This window comes from Gracilinanus agilis, chromosome 1 (assembly GCF_016433145.1).
Source record: "Gracilinanus agilis isolate LMUSP501 chromosome 1, AgileGrace, whole genome shotgun sequence".
NCBI lineage: Eukaryota > Metazoa > Chordata > Mammalia > Didelphimorphia > Didelphidae > Gracilinanus > Gracilinanus agilis.
Window position 1 is genome coordinate 80114663 of NC_058130.1, and position 27092 is coordinate 80141754.

Here is a 27092-nt window from a genome sequence, read left to right on the forward strand (position 1 = left end):
TTACTACAATAGAAAAGACAAAAAGCATTTCATGCTTAAGAATACAATGTTATCAGAAATATATGATTAGTCTAATCTTTTAATTACAGATGGAAGTAGACAAAAAGAATTCTGAATAAAATCCTTAAAATCCTGGCATCTGTAGAGAAAAAAGTTATACATATTGAATTTTAAATAGTAATGTATTTCCTGATTTCCTTTGCCAAAAACTTTATCATTTTTCTATTCTCCTGGATACCATTGAATATGCCTAGTTAATAGCACAATAAGAAATAGAAAGGTATTGCCATTATTGTAATAGCCGCTGGTGCGAATTCCAATGTGAAATTAATGAACATGTTGGAAGCCATGATTTTAATTAATTACACAAAACCAACCATTCTAGTGAAACACTAAGGCAGAGAAAACTTAGTAGATATGTCTTAGGTTGTTACCTAGTTCACAGAGATTGTGACTTGATGGGGGTGTCACATGCCTTGTAATTGTCAGATAAGGGATTTGAACTAGTTCTTCCTGATTCTGAGATCAGCATTCTATTTATATGGTCATGTTCCTTCATTTAAGTGCAACTTTTCATATACTTCCTTACAATGCTTTCTTATGTGATTTATTCTAATATAAATTAAAATTTTTCTTTCTTTTTTTCTCTCTTTCTTGTTCCTTCCTTCACTCCTTCCTTCTTTTTCCCTTTCTTTTTGTTTCTTTCCTTACCATTTTTTAGAGTGAGATAGTTTTAGAAATAGAATGGGTTATATAAATATCTGAAGAGAAATATGCCTTTAATAGGTATATTTTAAGTGAGTGATTTTGACATTGCTAAAGGAATGCTCACTCCCAATAACATGACATGGTTCACAAATACTTATCAAATGTCTTTAGCAATGTCTCTTTTTCAAGGAGGGAAAACTAATATAGTATTCTCTTTTGGATGCTGCTGAATTCCTAGATTATCTTCATGAAATGCCCTATATTATATTAATAATTAGCAACATTCAACAGGATGTCATCCAGAAAAATCATTGTAATCTCATAGAGTCTTGGCTGTCAGGCTTAGATCTATGAATAAAATGATTAAAAGGAGATTTTTATTTTATTTTTATTGTTGTCATTGATTTTTTTTGTCACCACCTCTAAATTCATCAAATTAAGGAACTCCCAGGATAGTAACTTTGTCCACCCATTCAGATCCATAACCTTTCTCCAAGTTAGCATCTTAGTGAGTTGCCCAGAGCCTGAGAGGTTAAGGGACTTCTTCCAAGGCTAAATGACTAATGTGATGAGTCAAAGGCAGACCTTGAGTTCAGCCTTTGAACTCTAAAGTCAGTCTTCTTAATATCATGCCTTATTATCTCTCGAGAAGTAACCCTAAAAATGACTAAACTAATGGGTCATTTTTTGAAGAGCAGAGGAGCAGGGCATAGAACCACAACTTACCAGAACTGTCTGAAGAGCAAAATTTAATTGATTATGTAGCACCAAGAGAACTATGTAGGGTAAAAAACTGATCATATACACCAAACTGGTACACAAGGCTGCAGTATTTGCACTGCTGAAAAATGCACTGAGTAAGAAGCTTAGCATGATGACTGAAACTCCAAAGTCCAGAAGGAAGAGGAAAATGATGAAAGCATTGCTATGCACAAAGATGCCACTTGTTTTCAGGATGATGGCCAGAACGCAGCTGCTTATAATAATCATGATGATATTCTCCAGAAGCCAGGCTAGGAAATGAATAACGGGGTGAACACCCATCATTCTCATATACTGTTGAGAGAATGAAAAATGAGAAAGAATAGAAATGTTATTGATAGAAAGAGGTATAGTCCCAGCTCTACCACTCACTAAGCTATTTTTAGATACATGATCTTACCTCCATGCTCCTCAATTTCCTCACTTTTTAAATAAAGACATTGAAGAAGATGATCTCTGATTTCCCTTAAGGTATGGAAAAAACACTAGCTTTATTTACCAGATAAACTGATAGAAAAATCAGAATTTGGTGGAAATACAAGCTAGCCATTAGATTTACTTCAATGAATCTCAGTTTTTGTTGTCATTGGCTCAAAAGGAGGATTTATTTTAACACGAGGAAAGAAAATATGGATGAAGGGCCAAAAAGTTTTTATTAGACACAGAGTCCCTCTTAGCCTTTCAGAAACAATCTGTCTTCTTAAAGTAAAAATAAGATCAGTCCCAGTATGTCTGGGAAAACAATGAAACCAATAGATTAATTAAAATTCCTCAAATATAATTTCCTTTGTTTTCTCTAAATTTTTAGCTTACTATACATGAAGTGAAAAAAGAAAATATTTTAAGCCTCTACTATGTACAAAGTATTGTGCTAAATGTAGTTGTAGATGCCAAGAAGTATGACATAACCCATACCCACAAGAGGCTCATAATTTAATCTGAGAGTTGAATTCTAAATTCACAAAAAATTTTTTAATACATACACGTGAGTCAAATAATACAAATTTTAAGTTTCTGTAGCTATATAGAAAGCAAATGAGTTTGAAAGGCAATGTGGTATTAGAGGAAAGGAGTCAGAAGATCCTTGAACTCAAATCCTACCTCTGATGTGTGCTACCTACATGACCACTGGCATGTCATTTGTTCTCTCTAAGACACACTTTCCTCATCTGTAAAATAAGAAAATATTCCCCAGACACTAGCTCATAGGACTGATGTAAAATCCAAATGAGGTCATACATGTACCACACTTTGTATATATTTTATGACCTGGCCCAATTGATGAATTATAATTTTCATTTCCCCATATGTAAAATGAATGAATAATGCATTTTCTTCTGCCTCAGGGAGACCTTAATGGTGTATATTAAGCTATGATATAGTTCTTTTTTTCTTAAAATTACTTTTAAAATTATTTCAGTTTATGAAATACAGCATGACTAATTGAGGAAAACTAAATATCCCTTCTCACCATCAATCCCAAAAGCTAGGTATCTGACAGATTGTTTGCTTTTCCATTCTACCTCTCCATTCTTTTGAGAATTTGCTAAGGGAGCAATATTCTCGAGTGAAGACAGCTAGATTTTGATTCTGTAGTTTCCACTCTTTGTCAGTATTTCTTAATCTCAAAAGAAAGAAGAGTTTTTGTGCCAGCAGGGGTCGAAGCTCCAACTCAAGGAAGTTTTCCTGAGAATCTGTGTTGACAGCAAGATTCTAAATCAGAAAACCAGGAACTGGAGTGAATACAAAACAGGTACATTTTATTCAAAAGATCCATTTCTATTCTACTTTTAGGTTTATAAACCTTTTTTTCCTCACACTATCCCTATGAGGAGGAAAAAGCAACTGTTACTCTTCCCATTTTACAGATGAAGTAATCAATGCTCAGAAAGATTGTGACATGCCCAGGTAGACAAAGCTAGTATCAGAATCTGACCTCAAACAAAGCTCTAGTTCTTTTTCAATCTTTCTCACATCACATTAGCCCCCACAAAACACAATATAGTAATAAAAAGATGATTTAGAACTGAAAGAGATCTTACAGAGGGTTATCCTAAATACTTTCATTTTACAGATGAAAAAATTGAGGCCCAGAGTGGTTAAAAAGACTTTCCCAATGGCATACAGGCAGGAATTAATAATACCAAGACTCAACTCCAGATTTTGTAATCCCAAAGTCAGTGTCTCTTGCAGTATTAATTTTCCATTCCCCTCTTTGTCCTACTCAGTTCTACATTTGGGGTTTATTGTTACCTCTTCAAGACGAATCTCTCTTTCATAAACTAGCTTTCGGACCATACTGGCTACAGATACCATCCATGTCAACATCAATATCAGTGGAAAGAAGAAGCCAACATTGTTCAAGAATCTGTAAACAAAAGAAACGTCCATAACTATCCACAGTTGGTGCTAAATGACAATAACTTCAGTAGGAGCGTGCACGTTCATGACCTTTTTTTAAAAATCACTGTATTTTAATATAAATGATGGCCTTTGTAATTTTATAAAGTTTATTTTATGTACTTAAAAACAATATGACTTCCAAGTCATACGTCCAAGAAAATGGAAAGAATAATATGTTTTTCTGATCATCCTGACCTCTTACACTTTTTTCCAAAATAAAAATTATGCACTAGAGCTAAAGCAATTTTAACTCTCTCAATGGTCTGAGAAACTAAGAACCCAAAGAAGGTAACACCTCTATAAAGCAACACCTAATTCATGTTCAATCAATAAGAAGATTGCCTAAGCCAGAATAACTCACAGACTTGCAACAGCTTATGCATTGACTCCTCTCTTTTTCTAGAACCAGAGTCATACAAATCCAAAACATCAGAAGTCTCCCAGGTTTCAACAGTAGCAGCACAGCAACACTTTCTATTACTGAGCCAGAAATTGGGGAAATAGGACATGATTCTGTACATGGGGGGCTATTGTTTGGCATGCCTGAAGCAAAGATTCCAGTGTCCAGTGGGACCAGTTTTGTACCTGAAAAATTCACTTAGGCTGCTACCTAGGCTGGTGAACATGAATTGCCTATTGTGGAAGGAAACTAGGATTTGTTTTTAAACTCTTTATTTCCATCTTAGACTCAATACCGTGCATTGCTTCCAAAACAAAAGAGTAGTAAGGGCTAGGTGATGGGAGTTAAGTGACTTGCCCAGAAACACACAGCAGACTGGGATGGTTTGAGTTCCAGTGCCCAAGGAAACCACCATCAGTAGGGAGGGAGTCAGAAAATGAGAAATAAGGGAAATACTGGGGGAGAAGCTGAAATTTCCATACAAATATGAGAATTTATTTTTCATATACTATATTAATTTCTATTTAAGTGTTGTGGATTAGAGGGAATTTTTGTGTATTCCTGTGCGTGGGTTCTGGGTCAGAGACAGCTTTTTACATTTTCTTTTTCCTTAGGAACCTCGATGAACGTCTTTCTTTAAACAAAATTTAATTAGGAGGGGAAAAAAGACAATGATTCTCTTCCTGCCTATGTGGGTACTTTGATGGGCTACTTTCTAATTAGCTGTTTATTATTTAGAGATATTTTAGGATGTTTAAACAACAAGCAGAATAATGAGTTCCTAAAATTCTGTTGATCACTATAATGGAGTTTTGGGGTCTTTGACCATTGGAGAAGACCAATAATCTATTGCTTTTTTTTTGTTTTAATGCTAAACTAAGCAAAAAATTGATATTCTTGCCCAAAACTGGTCTCAAAATAATTTTAATTGTAACAGATCTCAGGAAGAGATGCATATGCAGCTAAGCCAACAGGGAAGATATTAAAAGTAGAAGAAAAATTATCTCCAGGTCTAATAAAGCAACAAAGAGTAAAAAAAATCAACATCAGATGAAGCAGAGGACCTTGTGGATTTTGAAGAGAGCATGGAACCACAACACACTGTTGCTGAGTGTAAAATGTGAAATAAATGAGAAATGTGAGAGCAAAGGATAGAGTGCCTGGCCTTTAGTCAGGAATAACTGAGTTCAAATATGATTTCAGACACTTAATAGTTGGGTGACCCTAAGCAAGTCACTTAACCTATTTGCATTGGTTTCTTCATCTGTAAAATGAGCTGGAGAAGGAAATGGCAAACAATTCCTATATCTTTGCCAAGAAAACTTCAAAAGGAGTGGCAGTCAGATACAACTGGAACAACTATACAACAATAACAAATATGTCAGGTACTCAGGCAACTAGATGGTACATTGGATATAATGCTGGTCTGAAAGTCAGGAAGACTCATCTTCTTGAGTTTAAATCTGGCCCCAGACACTTACTAATTGTGCAACCCTGGGCAAATCACTTAACTGTCTCAGTTTCCTCAAATGAAAGATGAGTTGAAGAAGGGCACAGCAAAAACTCCAGTATCTTTAAGAAGAAAACCCCAAATGGAGTCATGAAGAGTCAAATATGACTGAAAATGACTGGACAACAACTGAATAATATCTAAGACATGGTTTATTTTCTGAAAATTTGAGTGTATTATATTATTTCATTTTTATTAATATTTTGCCTTTTTATCAATTGGCATCTCATTTTTCACAAAGTTTTTAGAGCAGGTAAATATACATATGCAGAAAATGTCATAAATAATATCCAGTTGTGCCATACTAATAAAGACCATGTGTTCTACTGGAAATAACACAATGTACTATGGTAATAAAACTTAAATGACCCATATAATTAAAACAATTAATCCTTTGTCTATTTTTGAGGTTGTAAAAAGTTGGCTATTTGTTACTCAGTTCCCTACACTTTGTAAAGTGCAAGTAAAAGTGATGACTATTGATACTGTCACATTGCATAGTCTCACAGAAATTAGATTGCAGTAAATGAGGAAATAATTATTATCTGCAAATCTGACTCAGCTTTTATTATAGATATATCATACACAGGGAAGAAAGCACCAGGAAACAATGTTTTTCTTTCTCTTCAAAGGCCAAACTTCTGAAGGAACAAACAAATTCATTTCTAAAATGCTTGCTAGATTATCTCAGTATATAATGTAGCCCATTTTCACCTTTAAAGGAAAAGCTTAAACAGTTATTTAAAGTTTAATAGGCCCTCATGGTTCTCTTAAATTGCCCCACTTTTAAATATAACTTTATAACTATAATGTAATTTTCATCTAATAATAATGAAATTCTTGTCATGCTTTTTTTTACAATAATTTCTGTTCACTTGTTCCTCAAGAGGCATTAAAAACAGATAGAAATTTGTAATTTCTTTCTTTTTTTGAATGATGGAAAAATATTCAGTTTTTCTCATCATTCCTTAGTTCTAACTTATGTGGGATGTTTTTCATTTTTCTTATTTCTACCAATAGGAGGTGAGACCTCTTATTGGAAAAAACCAAATGGCAATACAGATAGCTACGAAACAAATTAAAATTGCTACACTAAAGGAGAATGATAATAAACTCCAGGTGCTTCTTATTATTTACAGAATCAAATACAAAATCCTCTGCTTTTATAGATTTTAATAAGCCAGATCTTTCCCATCTTTTGAATCATACACCTTATTCCCCTCTATACACTCTATGATCCAATAACACTGGCTTCCTTTCCATTCCCCCATTTCACAACTCTTTCACCCAACCCTAGAATTTTCTCTCTTCATTTCTGCCTCCAGACTACTCTGACTACTTTCTATACTCAATTAAAATCTCATCTTCTAAAGAAACCTTTCCCAATCTCCCTTAAAGCCAGAGCCTTCCCTCTATTTATGATCTCCAGTCCTACATATCTTCCTTGTACATAATAATTTTCATATTTCCCTTTCCCACCCCATTAGATCATTAGCTCTTTGAGTATAGGAAATATTTTTTATCATTCTTTATATCACCATCACATAACAAGTTGGCACATAGTGGACGCTTATTCAGTTATTATTAACTAGATCTTCTCCTCCAACACTCAATAGAAGGTAAGATTCTTCAGGGCAGGAACTTTTCACTTTCTCTCTGAATCCCCAACAATAGCACAGTTATTAATAAATGCCTATAAAACTGAACACTTCATTTTGTCATGGCAAACTCACTACAGAATTATTGGCTTACTGACATGGAACAATATTAGCACAATTTCTACAAATAGAATTCAATTATAGAATTATCTCTCACTTCCATCTTCCATTCCCTTCTTTTATTTCCTTCTCCAAAGCACCCAAATAGAGTGTCATGGGATCAGATACTTCAAATACCTATATGTGTACTAAAGTCTAAGTCAAGATCCAAGAACACTATAAAAACAGAACAGGAAAGAGAAAATAAATTCATTCTCCCACTGAACAATCTTGGCTTCATAACCAGGTTAAAGAAGATCATAGTCTTTCATTTCTCTCAGATATTTTTAAATTTCTGGCAAAAGATCATTGGTCTCTACTAATCTTAAATATATTCTAATTTTTAATTTTCCAGGTTAGGAAAGTCAGGCCCAGATGAATTAAGAGACTCACTCAATATCACACCAATAGCAAGTGGCAAATACAGTTCGAACCAAGCTCTTTTTTTAACTTCAGAGCCCAGAGTGTATGCCTTTGCCACTCTACCATGTGTATAAATCCTTTTCCTAATGCAGTCTTGTCTTGAGGTCATTTGATCAGATTGGATCCAAAATTATTAATTCAATGAGCATCTCTAAAGTAATTGTCATTAACTAGGCATTGTGCTGTGTTAAATACTAAGATTAAGACAATCAATAAGGACTAGGGGATCAAATGTGAAAAAAAGACAGTCTTTGCCATCAAGGAGCTGCCAATCTAATGAGGAAAGGTAATATACAAAGGGAAGGTGAAAAATGGGAAAGGCAAATGTATCTGGAATATGGAGAAATGACAGAAAAGTACAAAAGATAGTAATCTGCCAGATAGGAAGCAATTGGAAAGAAATAATTGTCCTTAAAGCAAATCTAAAATCAGAGCAGCTAGGTGGCAGAGTGTATAGAGCAGGGGTTGGCAACATATGGCTCTCGAGCCATATATGGCTCTTTTGAGGGCCAGGTATGGCTCTTTCTGCAGGAGCCATAAAGTCAATTTTTTTTCAGGCGCTGTTACAGGAGCGGCACTGTGAGCACTAGACGGCTCTCACAAAATTACATTTTAAAAAATGTGGCATTTATGGCTCTCACAGCCAAAAAGGTTGCCAACTCCTGGTATAGAGCATCAGGCTCAGAAGCAGGAGGACCAGGGTTCCAATCAGGGCTCAGATACATCCAACTGTATGAAAGTGGACAACTCACTTAACCCCAAATTGCCTGGCCCTTATTACTCTTCTGTCTTGGAATTGATACTAAGGCAGAAAGTAAGGGTTAAAAAAATAAAGAATATACAGTGTCTTGGGCAACAAAGCTCAATAAGGCAGTTCGAGGTAGAACTTAAGAATTACTAATCTTCATTGTGAAACTAAGAGAATCCAATATGTGAAATTTGTGGCTAATTATACTTTTAAATAAAAAACCAGTCACTTTGTAGGAAACATTTAGGAATTAATACAATTTATAGAAAATATTTAGGAATTAAAACATAAAAGCTAATATTTTGCATTGTTATCAGAAATTTTATATTAGAGAAGGATTGTGTCTAGTATTCTAAAAACAAATTACTTTCTATTTATTTCTCCATCAAAGTATGATACAATATAATGAATAAAATATTTGCTAGAAAGTATCTTAGTTTAAAAGAGTCCATAGAACATGAGAAGATAAGCTATTTACTCTAAAGGTACTCCCTATTAGTACAGTAATATAACTTTTTGAGGCCAATCCTGTATTTTTGCTAAATACTGTATTAAGGACTGAGTTAGCGAGAGGGAGCCTAGCCCAGAGGTCAGAGAACCAGTCTCAGATTTGGCTTAAAGAATGAGAGACAATCTGGTGTAGATAAGGAAACACGGATAGTATCAGAGGATCTGAGTGCAAATAATAGTAATACTACAGACTACTTGGGTTAATTTGGGTAAATTCTTTATGTTCTCTAAGTCTCAGTTTCCTCACCTATATTTTAATGGTATTGAACTGTTTAATCTCTGAAGTTTCTTTTTATTTTAAAGGCTTTGGAACTACAAAAGAGGACATAAAAAGGAGTGTCTTTTTGAACCAACTCAGAGCATCTTGACTGTAAAGTTGACATTCTTCACACTATGCCACCTTTAAGTTACCTCTTGTAGAAGGTGAAAACTTTGCATCTGAAAGTAAAAGACCCAGGGCTGAAATTATAGAATCAGAAATTATTTCAGCCCTGGATCTTTTATATATTTGTGTATTTAATATATGTTATTGTGATTCTATAATTTCAAAAATGAGGAAACTGAAGCTCAGGGAGATTGTGACTTGCCCAAGACCATATGAACAGTAAATGGAAGAACTAGAAGTTGAATGTAGGTCCTCTGATTCCAACTCCTGAGTTTTTTCCACTATGTTTTCTTAGAGCAGAGATCAGTGAAGAAACTCCTGCTTCATCCAAATTCAATTGGTTTTAATGGTTGACCTATGCTGTACCACTCCTGAGGTAGGGAAGCCTTTCAGATTTGAATTTTGTAGATAACCAGTAAATATTCATTTATGCTGCTTATAATTAATATTTAATAACAACATATTTGTTTTTCTGTTATTTTAATTAAAATTTAATTTAAAATTTAAATACATTTTATTTAAATATCATTTAAATATATGTTTTTAAATTATCACCTAGAATTACTCTCTTAGCACTAAAGTTGCAGCCTAAGAGTCAAAGCAAAGAAATATAAACTTTAAAAGTAGAAGTCATCTCATCCTTCTGTTCTGGTTCAAGCTGATTTTAAAAAAGAAGAAAAAAACAGGAAATGTAGCACTTGAAACTTGACTCACTGTCAAACCTTCACTCTTGGCTACTCTCAAGGCAAATCAGAAGGTAGACACAGTGACTCATGGGAGTGATCAATCAATCAAAGCCCAACAAGAACTCTTTAACTTCCACTTGCAAGATTTCAGAGTTCATGCTTCAATATGAATTTTAGAAAATAACTGAGAAAACCTATTGCCACCTTTCTAGATAAAGGGAATAGACAATTAGGTGTTGGCAGGGGGAGGACTGTGTAGTCTCCCAAGTAAAAAGAAGTCATATTGTTATTTAGGTTTATCAACCATTCAAACATCATTATATTACATTGATTCCTACCACTGAGGTTATTTAAATACATATATACATATGTGTGCATACACATGTGTATAGATGCAATATGTACATATGTATACAAATATTTAAGAACCATTATATATGTGGAGGGCAAGCCAAAGATTTAGATGCTTGTTGCTAATCACACATATACAATAATTCTAAACAAAATTTTAGGAATTTAGGGGAAAAAAAGCAGGAATTTTAAGCAAAAAAAAAAAGTAAAATGGAGGCATTTTCTAGCAGCAGTCCCTCTTGACTTTTTTGTTCTTATCCTTTCCCATCCCATTTCCTGGCATGAGGAAACCAGAGGATCTTGCCCTGAAGGAAAACCAAAGTGCCTCACACCTATATAGCTCTTACCTGGATTTGCTTTAACAGTGACACTCACTCTTCTACCTTTGACGCTAACACTACTATTTCCATCAATGACCATTCTTTCCTAGTATCACTACGTGTTTGTTTATATGACTATGTCGTAGATTTCATAATCTACCTTCAAGGAGTAAAGTGGAAAGCCGTGGATTTTTCTCCCAAAATCCAAAAGAGAAGTTCTACTGCTGGGGATCCCAAAGCTATTTTCTTATATTGGGAATAATCCCCTGCCCCATTCACAGTACTAAAGAAAAAAAATCCATATTCTATGAGAAAGAAATTGAGTCCCATTTATAAAGTCACTATATTCAGAGCAAACAAATCAGTAGACAGATAGATGTGGTCATATATAGTTAATATAGTCAGATAGATTAAATAGGTAGGTAGATATAAATATAAATGTGTGTACATATATATACAAATGTGAACAAAAACTGAGCCATTTAGCAATAAACAGGAGATGAGCAGGACTACATACCTAACAGACCAAATATCCAGCAGTGACTGAACAAGGGAGCAGAGCCCAGGAGAACAGGGTTATGACATTATCAGGAGAAACTGACTGTCATGCCACAATAGAAGAATGATTTACCTCCCTCTCGAGGGGACCATCTTGACCATAAGCTATGAGAGGGCAAGGGCTAGATTCACTGAGATACAAGTCCCCTCCCCACTCCTAAATGACTGCATGCATTATAATAATCCTCTGTCCTTCCCATCCCTCAGTGTCTGACTCTGCCCCAGGAATTAAAAAAAATGAATCCTTAAAATTCTGCAGAGTATCTTATCTTATTCGATTCAAATCAATAAGAATTTGTTTTGAACATACTATGTATGTAAGCAGTGGGAAAGATGCAAAGTTTACAAAAAACAGAGTAACATTCACTGACCCAGTTTATAATCTATTAAGAAGGTCTGATGTAAACACAATAGAACCGTGCCTCGGAAATGGGACGACCCTTAAAAGCTGTTTAATCTAACACATTCCCATATAGAAATGTGTTACGGCATCATCAGGGACAAGTGGTCATCCCACAACCATTTAAAGTCTTATAATTAGGGGTAATCCACTACGTTCTGATGCATTCCATGGACCACATTTCAATACTCCAAGAGTCTGAAATTTCACTGTGCTGGTATTCTACACACACACACACACACACACACACACACACACACACACACACACACACACACACAAAATCCTTCTATAACTAAGTAAATAGTGTTAGTGAATTAGTGAATTGGCTACAAAATTCATCACTCTGGAGCCAAAATGGTGCTGAACCTCTCTAAACTTGTGCTGCTCCCAGAGTATCCACTGGGCCTGTGCAAAATCACAGAGCACATAACAATGATAGGTAAGACATAATACTGAATACAGAACACAGATGCAGACACAATGTCACATTTAGTCTGGTGTGTGATAGTCATTAGCTATTTAAGTCATTTAGGAAAACTTCCTGAAGTGGGTTGTTTTTTATCTGGGCTTTAAAGGACAAGCAGGGATTCAACAAGTGGAAAGAGCATCCTAAACATGAGGAAAGGTAGGATCAAATGTATAAAGGCAATACAATTCAGAAGTTATCTAAGGGGTTAAAATGGTATAGTCTTGACAAAGTACAGAATTTACAGTCGTGTGATACTAAATTTAAATATAGAAAGAAATTTGAAAAAATCTAGATTAATCCCTAATTTTATAGATAAACTGAAAGCATAGTAATTAAGTATTTTGATCAAAGTTCCAAAGATTAGAACTTCCTGACGTAGTATAGAACTATTGCCACTATGCCACAATGAGATAATGATGCTAGAAAATTAGAGGAAAGTCAGACTATGAAAGGTATTACATGTCATGCTAAGAAGTTCAAATTTTATTTGAAAAACACAAAAATTAAATAGTTTTAAGTAATGTGACATGATACAATTTATCTAAATGTAAGTTTGTTTGGCAGAATTGTGAAAAAAGGGTTGGAGGAAGGAGAGAATGGAGGTGGAAAAAAATCTATTGCAAGGCTATATTGTTAAGTTTTCATTGATAATTATGTCCATAAACAGAGTGGTAGCAGTCAGAATGGAGAGGAGGGAGAGTGGGGGTGGAAATGTGAAAGCAAAACTAAGAAGACTTGATAAATGAATGGAAATGAGAAATGAAGCAGAGGAAAGGATCATAGACAGTACACAAGTTGATGTGAAAGACTGGGTCAATGACAGCGCTACCATTAGATACAGTGATGTCACTAAGTCATATATGAAAAGAATCTTGTCAAGGTTATTTATCAAATAAGTTTAAAGTTAGGAAAATAAATCTATTTGCCTGCTATATAATTCATGATATCTATTTGGTCAGACTATCATAGTGAAGTTATTTGATGGCCACCAAAATGCCTTAATAATGTAAAATTGATCTTTTAGAATTTCAAAAGACTTTCTTTCTGAAAATATTGCAATCATCACTCCCTTGGGGAAATCAAAGAAATATGAAACTTTTTAGCTATCCAAATGTGAATCTTTTTTAATTATGAAAAAAATATTTAATGACATCTTAGCTGTAAAACCCATTTAAATTCAATCCAATAAATACTCATTAAATATATATATATATGAACTCTAGTAAGCATAGATGATGCAAAGACAAAAACAAAGCCATTCCTGCAGATCACAGGTATCAAATATTCAACTTACAAGTCACTGGTGTGGCAGGGATATGGCATGGCTTGGACTTGTATCGGAGGTGTCAATGTATCTAATCCAGTTTGTACCAAAATGATGGCTCTTTCAATCATATCTTGTAGTGGAACAAAAATGTGATTGTATTTGAACCCATCAGCTGGAAGTCTTTGGGGATGAAATTTCCACAAAGGGTTTTTGACCAAATCTGTTCTCATACTGTACAAAACACTAGTCCTAATTGTATAGATGAAATGTTGTGGGAGATCAATAACATCTGATCCATGTTTCTTACTGGTTAAGGAACTGTTGAATATAATGCCTAAAAGAAGAAAAAAGAAAATGAAAGTAGTCAGTCTTTTTGATGGGTCACACAAAGACCAGGATTAATATCAAATAAATAAATCATTTTTCCTTAAGGCAAAGAACTTGTGAATTTACATAGTGGTTTTTTTTTTCAAAAGAATTGTCATATTGAATTAGATTCTTCAATTGGTTAGAATTTCTTCCTATAAAAGATAGATGTCATCAAAGAACAAATCACTTGCAATGCATTAATCGAATGGACTTTAAACCTGCACACAAGTCATGGAGTTGTTGGGTTTTACCAACGAGATAACAGTGAAAGAAAATCAATGAAATATATAGCCAACCAGACTTTGAAAAGACCGTAGCACTTTTTAAAATGAATAACTAAAAAACTAATAGATGGTGATGATGAATAAGCCATTGCTTCATATTTTGCAAGATCTAGGATATTGGTTAAGAATGATGAAAATAAAGGTCTGATGGAAAAAAATCATAAGGATCACTCCATACCTCAGGACAAATAATTTATCATGTGTGATGTGAAACCATAAAAGATGTTTCACAGTCAGTGAGACCAAATCCAGTGAATAGGATTAAGGCTCAAGCTGATGGAAAGATCATTAGCTCTTATTGCTTTCTCTGTGGGGTGAAAGAATGAAGCATATCTTCTCATCAAACCATTGTGCTTTATTTCTGTTTTATTTTTTCTTTTATCTTGAAGGCAATTTTCACTTCCCTCTACACCATTGTAAGACATTTTGAGAAAGAAATATGCAAAATGGCAACATTTCCAAACTGGTATCTCCCAGATAACAGCTGTTCTCCGGAGTTACTTACTAGCCAATAAATCATTTTGTTGTATGAGTCCATGAGCTTCTCTCTCCAGTATTTCCACAGACTCCAGAGGCTGGAAGCGATTTAGGAGTATACAGGATGAGATGTTTACCATGATTTGGGCCAAGGAATGAAACTGTTCAACCTTTGAGTGATTAAACATCTTGCCCAGCATCCCAGCTGAGAAAAGTAAACAAATTAGGACACAATATTTACTTGGGTCAATCCTTTGCTATTGCCCTAGATTCACAGAAAGAGGCTTTAGGACAAACAGGGCCTTTAAGGTCATGTAATCCAAATGCCTTATGTTACAGAAAAAGAAATAGAATCACAGAGTTTAAATGACTTGCTCAATATTCCATAGACCCTAAGCTCCAGAACTAAAATTTGAATGTAGCTTCTCTAATTCTACATCCAATTCTCTTTCCAGTATACATTCTTTTCATTCATTCAATCCCAAAAATATTTAATAAATATGTGCTAGATGCTAGGGATACAAACATTAAAAGCAAGAAAATTGCTACCAGGGAGTTTATAATGCAATAGGAAAGATATGATAAATATAAAAATTTGTCTGAAACAAGTGAGCATTTGATGAGGGCCAAGGAGGGACACAAAAAATGTGGCATGGGACAATTTAGGGGGAGGGACCAAACTATCATAGAACATAATTTATAGAAAATTTGATAACAAATAGAAATTCTTTGATGAAGAAAGCAAAATGTATAGAACATCTGGATATAAATGAAAAGGAATTTATCTTTTCTTCTTTTCATATGCACCATGAGGTTGGCTGTTTATTTATGATATAATCCTTTGAATCTCAGTGCTTCTGATAAAATAAAAGTGATTGCCTGCTCCCACCCTTCCTAGACCCTCTGGAATGCCACATGGTTTCAAAGCAGACTTTTTTATAGGAATATCTATTTTTTATTCCCCTGAAATCCTTAGTTCATTAGAAGTGAATGGAAAAAAGGAAATTGACACAAAATGGAAAGGATGAAAATGGATAGCTATTGCCAAGCCTTGGAAAGCAGATTCTGGCAGAAGCTTCCAGCCACCTTTCCCCATTCTAAAATGAATCTTGAGCCAATAGAAACAGGATGTGGCAGTCCAGTCTTTGGAAGGACCATGTTTTATATTTTATGTCAACTTTTGTTGTTCAGTTATTATTCAGTCATGTCTGATCTTAATGACCTCATTTGGGGTTTTCTTGACAAAAATACAGGAGTGGTCTTTTGCCATTTCTTTTTCAGCTCATTTTACATATGAGGAAACTGAGGTAAATGGGATATATGACTTACCCAGAGTCACACAGCTAGTAAGCACCTGAGGCCAGATTTGAATTGGAAGATGAGCCTTCCTGAATCCAGGCCAGCACTTTACCCACTGCATCACATAGCAGCCCATCAATATCAACTAACTTTATTTTTATGTCATTTTTCTTTTAAACAGATGAAGATAATTTTGTATATAATAAAATCCTAGTGAGGCATGGCCAGGGATTCGATTCTTCTCCAAAGGTTTTTTTGATAGAATAACATGATCAGGAGAATGCTTCAAACATCATATATCTAGACATAAGTAAAGTGGGTATTCCTGAGAAGACACCAGTAAGCCTTTCCTCTTATGTCTCCCTTAATGAGTTGAGAGTCCTTTGACACAGACAGGGATATCAGATTTTTTTAGCTAATTTGTTGGATAAGAGAATGACGGTGTAAAAAGATATAAAAGTATGAAATGTTTCCAAAATCCAAGAAAAAAAAGTAACTGAGGTAAAATGTAAAGTCCTACACTGAAGATAAAAGAAGTTAATTGTGTAATGAACGTTCCAGAATCTAGTAGATTTTTTTTTCATTTTTCTTCCCATGTGAAGGATGCCATTTGAAATTCTAAAATAAGTTCATTTCCTTATGAGCCATAACATACTCAAGGACATACTTACAATAGTTCTGTAGTTTTTCAATGAGCTTCTCTACATCGATCTGCAATTGGCTTTCTACAAATCTTTTGATAAATGTATTTCTCAGGGCTTCCTAAAATTAAAATTTTAATTTTTAATAAAAAGAACCTACAATGTTATCTCTTTCTAAATTTATAACCAGGCATTTATATATGGAGTCTCCTCAATGGGATGTCCAAATGATATTGCAGTTATACACACATATACATATATTCATACATATATTCATTACACACATATATACATGTGTATTTAGAGAAGCATCTACTTTACAGAGTTAATCTGAGGAGAAAATGAAATAATGTGCCTAAAGCATTTTTCAAATGTTAAATGATATTAATGATAGTTATTCTTGTTGTTATATCATTATTATTTTAAGACAGGTATGTGCCTTTGTTGTCTTAAAAATGAAGAGAGAATAATCTAAAAATAATACAAGTCAAGAATATCTAAGTCTTAAAGCATTACATAAATGCTAACTATTATTGTTTTAATTATTACTATCATATATTTTAAGTAGGACAAAAATATACCTCCATTGCCTCAAAATTGAGGATAAAGAATCTAAGGAAGAATAAATATGGTCAAGAATATGTAAAAGTCTATTATATTTTGAAAGGGTAGAGGATTATAATATATAGACCGTAAATGTTTCTTCCCATGTAAGCAGTCAATACAGATGTCCCCCTATGGGCTTTCCTATATAATATGCACATAAATTCCTTGAAAGCAATAACCTACTGTTCGTATTTATAAGAATTCCCCAGGAATATGTAAGTTCATAATACATAATTGAGACCTGCCCTTTGGTAGAAACATGGTTTTGGAAAACATAGTTGTCCCTCCTGCTCTGAGCAACTAGACTTGTACTGAGTTTCAAATAGCCACTACTGATGAGGTGCATTGTGTTTTTGTGCTTTGAATTTTGTCTCTTTGAACTTCTGAAGTAACCATTTTATTTTATTTTTGAGGTGAAAGGAAAATACAATTAATGAACTTTCCTTGTCTTCACTTCCCTTAGGATGAAGGGGAAGCTAGAAAATTAGTGATAAAGAAAAGAAGTGGCTGGGATACCTCCTACCCCATCATGGTATCATGATGTTTTGACTGATCAAGAGTAAATTTGGATTGTAGACCAGAGTAATTGTCAAGTCTCTAAGGTGCCCTAATGCCAAATGAAGAGTGGGATTTGGGGGGTTGGGAGGGAGGTGAGTGGAGATGAGCAGAAGACTCCATTCCCTTTAGGAGAAATGAGAGATCTTGCTTCAGCACAGAATAAGAACCAACCTAGGCATGGCTTTAGCTCAATGAAATTGCTTAGGAGTTTAAAATCATCTATTCTAAAACTGACTTTACTTGAAATTTTACATGATTGCTTGAGCCTGGTACATTTTTTTCTGAATTTATACTGGCTGATATCCCTTATAAATAAGGCAGAAAATCTAAAATGCAAGACACAGTAAATAGAGCCAGGTTTGAATTTATCATGTTCTGGTCTCCCTTCTGTAGGGATCTACCAAAAGCAAAATGATTCCTATTATATGAAAATCACTGATAAAATCCCTAGCACTATAGATTTCCATGAGATAAAGTATTCAAAAGAACATAAATTTAGACCTTGAAGGAATCTTAGAAGTCAACAAGTCAAAACCACTTTATTTTACAGATGAGGCAATTGATACCCCAAGAGGGAAAGAGATTTGTCCAAAGTCACAGAGGAAGTAAGTAGTAGGACTGGGAGAGGCAAATCTAGTTGTTCTGACAAAAAAAATCTGGTCTCTTTCCAGTGTACCGAACCTCACTCCTTAGTTCTTTTTCAAAGACCAAAGCTGACATTTCAGACATTTCCTAACAAATAGTTCTGCACACACAATGAATCACAACTAACCTGAAGATGGTTAATCATTTGAGCATTTCCACCTTTCTGAAAGATGCTGGACATTTTCAGCACTGCTTCCAAAAAAATCTTCAGTTTGTCCACAAAGGCAAAGGTGTAATTCGCCTGCAAGGAAAACACATTCTTAGAGAATTAACCCCAAAAAATCAAACCATGCCTCAGGAAATTGTAAGAGATCCTCATGTGTCAGCATTGTATCATAACTAGGTATAGATAGAATTTAAATAACTCTCCTTTAAAATGTTCTTTAAGGGGCAGGTAGGAAGTTGAGTGGATTGAGAGTCAGGCCCAGAGGGGAGGTCCTGGGTCCAAATCTGGCCTCAGATATTTCCTGGCTGTGTGATCCTGGGCAAGTAACAACCCCAATTACCTAGCCCTTACCACTCTTCTGCCTTGGAACCAATACTTAGTATTGATTCTGAGATAGAAAGTAAGAATTTGAAAATTTTAATGTTATTTAATATACCTATCATATTGGCATCATGATTCTGTTCAACTCAGAAAATATCTATTAAGCACTTATTATGTGCAAAGCACTTTGCTCAAGATTAGAGGTATCAAGATATAAAATATTCAAGAAGCTTATCATTCAAAAAAAACTGTGTGACATGAACAAAAATAATTATGATGCTAAGAAAGTTTAACAGAAAAAGAGGTATCTTGAGAAAGGGGAATGTTTCCAGCTGGGGATATCACAGCTGAGCAGTGCCTTAAAAATGAGAATTTCAACATAAAGAGATAAAGAAGGAGTTTGTTCATTGTTTTTCAGTTGTTTCAGCCATGCCCTACTCTTCATGGCCCTTTGTGGCCTTTTCTTGGCAAAAATAGTGGAGTGATTCGTCTTTTTTTTCCCATTTCCCAGTCCATTTTAGAGATGAGGATCTGAGAGAAACAGAATTAACTGATTTTCTCAGGGTCACACAGCTAGTAAGTGTCTGAGACCACATTTGATTTCAGGGAGATGAGTCTTCCTGACTCTAAGCCTAGCACTGTGTCCACTGCACCACCTCACTGCCTCATATGCCTGAAACTCATATTGGTCAACCCAGGTACTAGATAGTAAAAGATAAATTAATCTAGTCTGGATAACTCAAGTAATCATCTCCAGATGGTTTGAGGATTGAGAACAATAGCTCACATCTGGCGCAGTGGCTGGGAGATACAACAATCCCAAATCTATCACTATTCCATGCAGACAAAAGAAGGTTCTCAGGATGCTCTAGAGAATTCAACTAGTAATTGAGGTCCAGCACTCTGAGTATGCATTTGACCATGTCAAACCTGATATACTATGAAGCTCATGCAGAAAACTGGCCCTCTTTTCTCTGAGAAAAATATTTTAGTAGAGGGCTTTGCCAGGTGTTTATTTACCAGTGAGAAATCATAGTGCCACCTGGTATAGATCTCTTCCTGTGAGTAAGAAAAGATTTCAGTTAGCAAGGATTATAAAGCCTAAAAGAACTCCATAGTCATAGTTGACATACTTTAAGTTCTGCAAAGTAGTTTACCTGCTAGCCATAACATATGGGTAAAAGCTCCATTTGTTAGACTATTTTAGGGAGAATATTTATTTCAATGAGTGATTTCCATTTTTAGGGTTTCCCTATTAGAAGAACTCATGGATTTTTTTGTATTATTGGAGAAGAGTCTTTGTAGGGGGAGTCTGTTTGGGACATTACACCCTTTAAATTATGGGGAGAAATATAAACAGTATATTTTATCTCATAGCAGCCCCATGTTTGTCTCCATTTTATGGATAGAGAACCTGAGGATTATAACCCTGGTAAAAGTCTAAGACAATATTTGAACACAAGTTACGATAGGATTATAGCTTTAGAGCGGAAAGAGATCTCAGAGTCCACCTAGACCAATTCTTCACTTAGCCAGGGACATTAAGGGATTTGACAAGGTTATATAGTTAGAAAACTATCAGAAATAGGATTTGAATCCCAGTCCTGTCTTTCACCATACTCTACTGTCTTCTTGACTTTATGGTCACAACCCAAAGATCCTTGACTGTAGACTGCATATTTCCCTTAGCTCTTGAGCCTTGAGAAAATAGATTAAACTGTTCATCAACCTTCAATAAATCAGCATTCAAGCTTTTCTGTCTGGTTTGTAATAATATACAATCTAATCTTAATGCTCCCCTATTATTTGTATAATTTTAGGGAAGTCATGAGAAAAGAAAACTTAAAAATGAGGTGCATATAATTCAACATTATCTATTTGTATGATAATTCAAAAGAAAGAGAAAATATCATACCACTTAGACAAAAAGTAAAAGTTAAATAAAAGTTTTAGCAAAACAATTGATTTAAAGTCTTCTTGATGCTTTGCTAAAAAATAAATGCAGCTTATTGTTTTCTTTCAATATCTATTCTCTCATGATGTATAACAACTAAAGAATATATATATGTATTTACATATATAAATATTGCCATGGAGCTACCTGAGGGTCATTATAAAATGGGAAATATCTCAATCACTCAAGGTAACTGACCTTTTTCTTGAAATCATGACCTTTGCTAGGTAAGACATGGTAATGGGAGAGAATAGGAAGCATAATAACAAGCCCTGAAATCCATAACCAACTCCAGCACTTGGTTAACATAAATGTTGAGAAATTATTCTTTATGTCTACTGTCATATCGCAAGTCATGGAAAAGATCAGGAATAAAAACAAGGATGACCAGTTCCCAGAGGGGCAGCCTAATGATTAAACTATTATAATTTCAAAGGATTCACTGTATTTGCCAATATTTGAGACTTTTTTCTGACTTACCAAAAGTATATAGAACAAACTCTGTCATATTACTCCATCCTCTAAATCTACATTGATAATAGAGAAGCTTCTTGTTTTCTAATCAAGCCAGCTATTTTGTGATAATTGAGTCTGACGTGTATTTTTATTTTTTAAGATCCATGAGTTGATGGAGTTCTTTTGAGGCCAACTAAGACAGCACATCTATTGTGCTGTCTCAGTCTCTGATAAAACCATTGTAAAATGTCAGCAGTTTTCAAATGGAAAAAAGTAAAGTCAGTGCTCAGATGGAACAATTGTAATAATTCTAATTTGTTTGCTTAATTTAACAGAATGATCTACTAATAAAGACTGGATATTCAGGACCTGAAAAACGAAATTGGTCATCTTATTGCAATCATGGGCTCTTCTGGTTCAGAAAAGGTAGGTAACTTGATTCTATAAACAATTTGTTTAGAATAAAAACAATTCTGTCTTGTATCCACAAAAACATGCCCCCCCCAAATACCCGTTCAATTCAACAAGCTTTTTAAGTACCAATTACATGCCAAGCCCTTGCAGGTACAGGGCACTTAAAAATAAATGTGAAAACAGCCTCTCCTCTCAAAGAGTTTTTATTCTATGGGGGGAGAAATGATATGTATGCGGATAAATAAATAGATTTGTGGGGAGAAGGAGCTCTGGACCTCTGCCATCACTTTTAAGATCCTGATAAAGAACTCTCTCCCGAGGCAGATGGATACATGTTCAGATTTGCCTGTGATGCTGAGAAGTTAAGTAATTTTGCCTAGAATCATGCAGTTATGTGTCATAAGTGGGGCTTGAAACCAGGTTTTCCTGACTCCAAAGCCTGCTCTCTAAATAATAAATACATCATACTGTATCTGTAATAAAAATATATGCAAAATAGTTGAAATAATATCAAAGGAGAATGCTAATAAATGTGAGAGAGGGGAGAGATGGGTCAAGAAAGATCCCATAAAGCATTAGCACTTGAAAAAAGTCTTGGATGGAATTAGGCTTTCCCAGGAAGTGAAGGAGAGCATTTGAGTCACAGATTTGTCACCTACAGAAAGGAAGAGGAGATGGAATGTCATGGAAGGGGAATGGCAAGTAAGCCATTTATGAGTCATGAAAAAATCTGGAAAAATAAGATGGAACCAGATGTACAGGACATTAAATGTCCACCGGAAGTATTTGTAGTTTGTCCCAGAGACACTAAAGAACCACTGAAGCCCACAAGTCATTATTCTAGGAGTTCCTGAAGTTAAGGTCATGTTGTAATTTGCAGACATTCTATTTCCTCTTTAGTTCACCAAACCAAGGAGCAGAATTATAATCTAAGGGAAAAAATATTGTACTAGCAGACATCAGATCTAGGTTCTAGAATCTCCCTCCATTGGCCATGTGACTTTGGTCAAGTCATCTTTTTGGCCAGAGCAATTAAACTATAGATATGTTGAAATCAAAGAAGAATGACTATGTAAGAGATATCACTAAAGGGTACAAGTATGGGCTGGATGAGATGGCTTCTAGATTCTCTTACAACTCTAAAGTTATATGAATTGGTATCATCAGTACAATTAAGATGTTACCACTTTACCTTTTTTTAAGACCAAGAGATCTCTATAGGTCCTTTCTTAGCTCTAAAATAGATAACATTTAGGACATTCTCAAAGGCAAACTAGGTGGCATGGTGGAAAGACTCATCTTCCTGATTCCAAATCTAACCTCAGACACTTCCTAGCTGTGTGATCCTGAGCAAATCCCTTAACTCTGTCTGCCTCACTTTCCTCATCTGTAAAATGAACTAAAGAAGGAAATGGAAAATTACTCCACTATTTTTGTCAAGAAAACCCCAAAATGGGATCACAAAGTTGGGCACAACCAAAACTAACTGAAAAACAAAGGAAATTTGAAATTGGTGATGCCTGATCTTTAATATCTAAAGGTATATAATCCAATATTTCATGATAGGTGATGTGTGTAAGGGCAAAAAGTTGGTTTGACAAAATATTTATGACATTAAAAAATTATTGTGGTCTCCAATTATAAAATATTAGCCCTTAAGTCCAAATGACTGTTAGCAGTTTTATTTACAACAAGGTAGAGATATTAAAGTGGGAAATGTAGGAAGAAGGTGGAGAATTGTTTAGACTACCACTCTAAGTGTTGCTCTGGGGAAGTCCAGCTCAGCACTCTGTAAGGGCTCCCTCAATTCCCGATCTCCCTGTGGAAGTCATTGTAGTCTTCAGCCAGAAGTCCACCAACTAAAGTCTCTTCCTTCAGCTCCAGGCACTCACCCAGCAAGCCTCTCCAGGGCAGAAAGCTCCAGTCAAGGATGAGTCCAGGAAAAAGTGACTGCCTCCAAGAGTCTCTTCAGCCCCTCTCACGAACACAGAATGAATGAATCAGTCCTTGGGCTTGGCATTTTATATCCCTTTTTCCAAGTCACTTCCTGTCTCTCCCTCACTTCACAAGAACCAATCACAGCCTCCGGATTTGCCTAGCAAATTTTGTAAAACTGTCAAACAGGATGAAGTAGCTTGTCCAGGGTCACACAGCCAGTAAGCACCTGAGACTAGATTTGAACTCAGGAAGCATCTTCCTAATTCTATGCCCAGCACTCTATCCACTCTACTTATATTGTGAGACTTAATATAATGAAATGATGTCTTTTAAATGCATATACATAATATGTTGACAAAAAGAGCATTTTTCCCAGAAAAAAATAGAATTTTTAATAAGCAAAAATAAACTTTAAGAAAAGTCTGGGGCACTAAAGGAATTGCTTGTACTTGATAAGGTTACTTAAAGAATTGCTCCGTACAAGAAGATTAATTCAGTAGTACAATGGATGGTTCTAGCTACATGTATTGATAGGGTTTAAAAGATGCTTTGTGAATTGTATGCAAAACAGTTTCAAATAATTCCACTTGCAAACACTCTGCTGAGAATTGCCCATCTGTCTGAAGACCTGTGTGATCAATTAACTGAGAAACTAAAATCTTATTGTTCATTGTAAGTAGATGAGACAACAGATGTAGTTAAAGATGTTCATCAGATTACATATGTATGATATGTTGTTGAAGGTGATATTTGGAAAGATCTGGTACTTTATGAATCTGTTGATGGCAATGCCACATCAAGAGAAATGTTCAATATAAATGATGAATATTTTAAATGAAAATGACATAGCAAGGGAGAATTGTATTAGACCCAGCTCTGCTCATTCTCTTCCCTCAGAGGTCTTGTACACTTTTACTAATGAAACTATTCCCTCTAGGCAGATGATTCCTTAATTTGCTTAATAAATCATTACCTCTCTCCTAAGCTCCAGTCCCCCATTTCTAATTGCTGACTGAACATTCTAACTTCAATGTCACACTGGACATTTCAAATATAGCATTATTAAAATGAAACTAAATATAATCCAGCAAACCAGCTCCTCCTCCTAATTTTTCCAGGCTCAAAACTTAGGAATCATCTTAAATGTTTCACTTGGTTTTAGTGTTCTCCCTACTTTCGCTCTACCTCATCTCATGTCATTTATTTCCTTAAAATCACTAATTCTCTTCTTCCTTTTATTTTGCCCTAGGACCTAAAGTTTGAAGAAATATTATAGATAATCTAGCTCAACCTTCTCATTTGACAAATAACAAAACTGAAATTAAGAAAGGTCAAATAACTTGTCCAAAGTAACAAAAACTAAGTAAAAGAGCCCAGATTTAAACAAAGACCTTCTAACTCCAGTTGCAGTTCTCTTTCCAGTACATGGTAGTGCATCTTATTCTAGAATTCCAGACTTAATATGTTAATGGATTCCCAGCACATATCCTGTATGTGTTTCTAATGCCTCTCATTTCTATGTGCTCAGCTACTCTTTTTTTAATTAACTCATAACTAGACTTTCATAATCACTTTCTAGTTCTTCCTTCTCCAAATACCCTGCATGCTGCTAGTATTACACTTTTCATAAAATAATCAGATTTGGAGCTGTACAAGACCAAAGAATTCAGTAGACTATTTGCTCTTTCACGCTATAAACAATCTCATTTGTGTCTTCGATCCATTCATGCCTTACATGCAGTATGTTCTTAATAAGGAATCGGGAAGGAATCTGGGTTTTACTGTTAGAGGGAATTTACATATAAGGTAAGTCTCTTCTCCATAATTTATACTCAGACAGCTCTCTAGAATACTGAGTTTAAATGAATTGCCTACAATCACCAAGCCAGTATGTGTCAGAGATAGAAGGTAATCTTAGGTTGGGAAGAATTCAGAGGCCAGCTCTTTACCCACTATTCTAGAATGCCTCTCAGATAGTTAATAAGTTTTTTTGTTAAACTAAATGTAATCTGGCCCACTTCCCCCAGCCTCCTTTTACAAATAAAGAAACTGAAATGTAGAGAAATGTTGGCAAAAGGGACACAAACAATAAATAGCTGAGCCAAAATTTGAATCCAGTTTTATGATTCCAAAAACATTATCCTTATAATGCTACCGCCCTGTCTTCCATACTTCCTAAGGTGTCACTTTTATGCTCAAACATCTTCAAAGGCTCCTCAGAGACTATCATAGAAAAGATTTCTTTGTCTGGCATTCAAAGCTTTCTTTGATATGACCCAAACTCCCATTTCCATCAATATATCCCTCTGCTCTTCTGTAGGAACATCAAACCTATGTTAGCTAATGCACTCATAGTTCCTTATATATTCTTCACATTCACATTTTGCCTGGCAATCTCTACACTTCAAATGTCCTTCTACTTACCATTGCTACCAAAATAATACCCATTCTTCAAGACCCAAACCAGATACCATCTCCTTCATGAAATTCTCCTTTATCACCCTAACCAGAAAGTCTTATTTCTTTTTTCTGTCTTTCCACAACAACAGAGAAGTGAAAAAAACAAAATAAGGGAACTGGAGTCTGAAGAACTAAGTTTAATTCCCAGTTTTGCCACTAAAGGTTCCTGTGTTACTACTTGGTTTTGCATAAAATAAATAAAAATAATAAATAATAAAATTTCACATAAAATGAGGGAAAATAAAACTTGCACTACCTACTTCCAGAGGTTATTGTGAAAATAAAATTCAATAATGTATAAAAATCACTTTAGAAATTATAAAGTGCTGTATCATTTTGAATTGAATTTTCAAAATCATCTGAGTAATTCATAAACAAGTCTTATCTCCTCTAATATACTGCAAGCCACTGAAGAGGAAAGATAATATTACTCATAACAGAGAAGTCTTTATCTGATAATTATGATTATATGTATCTCACCAAAGACGCAATCTAGCACAATAGGTAAGGCGCTGGTCTTAGGGAACTGAAGGCCTGGGTTTGAATTCTATCTCAACACTCGCTCTCTGTGTGACCTTGGGGAAATCACTCAACCTCTCTGAATTTATTTCTTCATCTCTAAAAGGAAGTGGAAAATAACCATAGTACCTTCTAGAGAGGAGAGATGTGAGACTCAAATGGAATAATGTATATAAAAGGTCTAAAAAGTGCTTTGCAATCTTTAAATTGCAGGATACCTATTATTATAGCATTACAGATAAGATTACTGAATGTTCAATTCCTTTCTTTTAATTAAATATACATCAATTTACATTTAAATGACCATCACTCTACTTTCTCCATT

General features: G+C 34.8%; 1 protein-coding gene across 1 annotated transcript in view; it reads right to left on the bottom strand.

Annotated features, from left to right (window-relative positions):
- ABCA13 (ATP binding cassette subfamily A member 13) overlaps positions 1-27092 on the bottom strand; it is a 474630-nt gene that overhangs the window by 259748 nt on the left and 187790 nt on the right. Inside the window, 6 exon segments of the mRNA XM_044676455.1 lie at positions 1435-1764; positions 3724-3838; positions 13688-13994; positions 14819-14995; positions 16761-16851; positions 18667-18780. Coding sequence (XP_044532390.1) covers positions 1435-1764; positions 3724-3838; positions 13688-13994; positions 14819-14995; positions 16761-16851; positions 18667-18780 — 1134 coding nt within the window.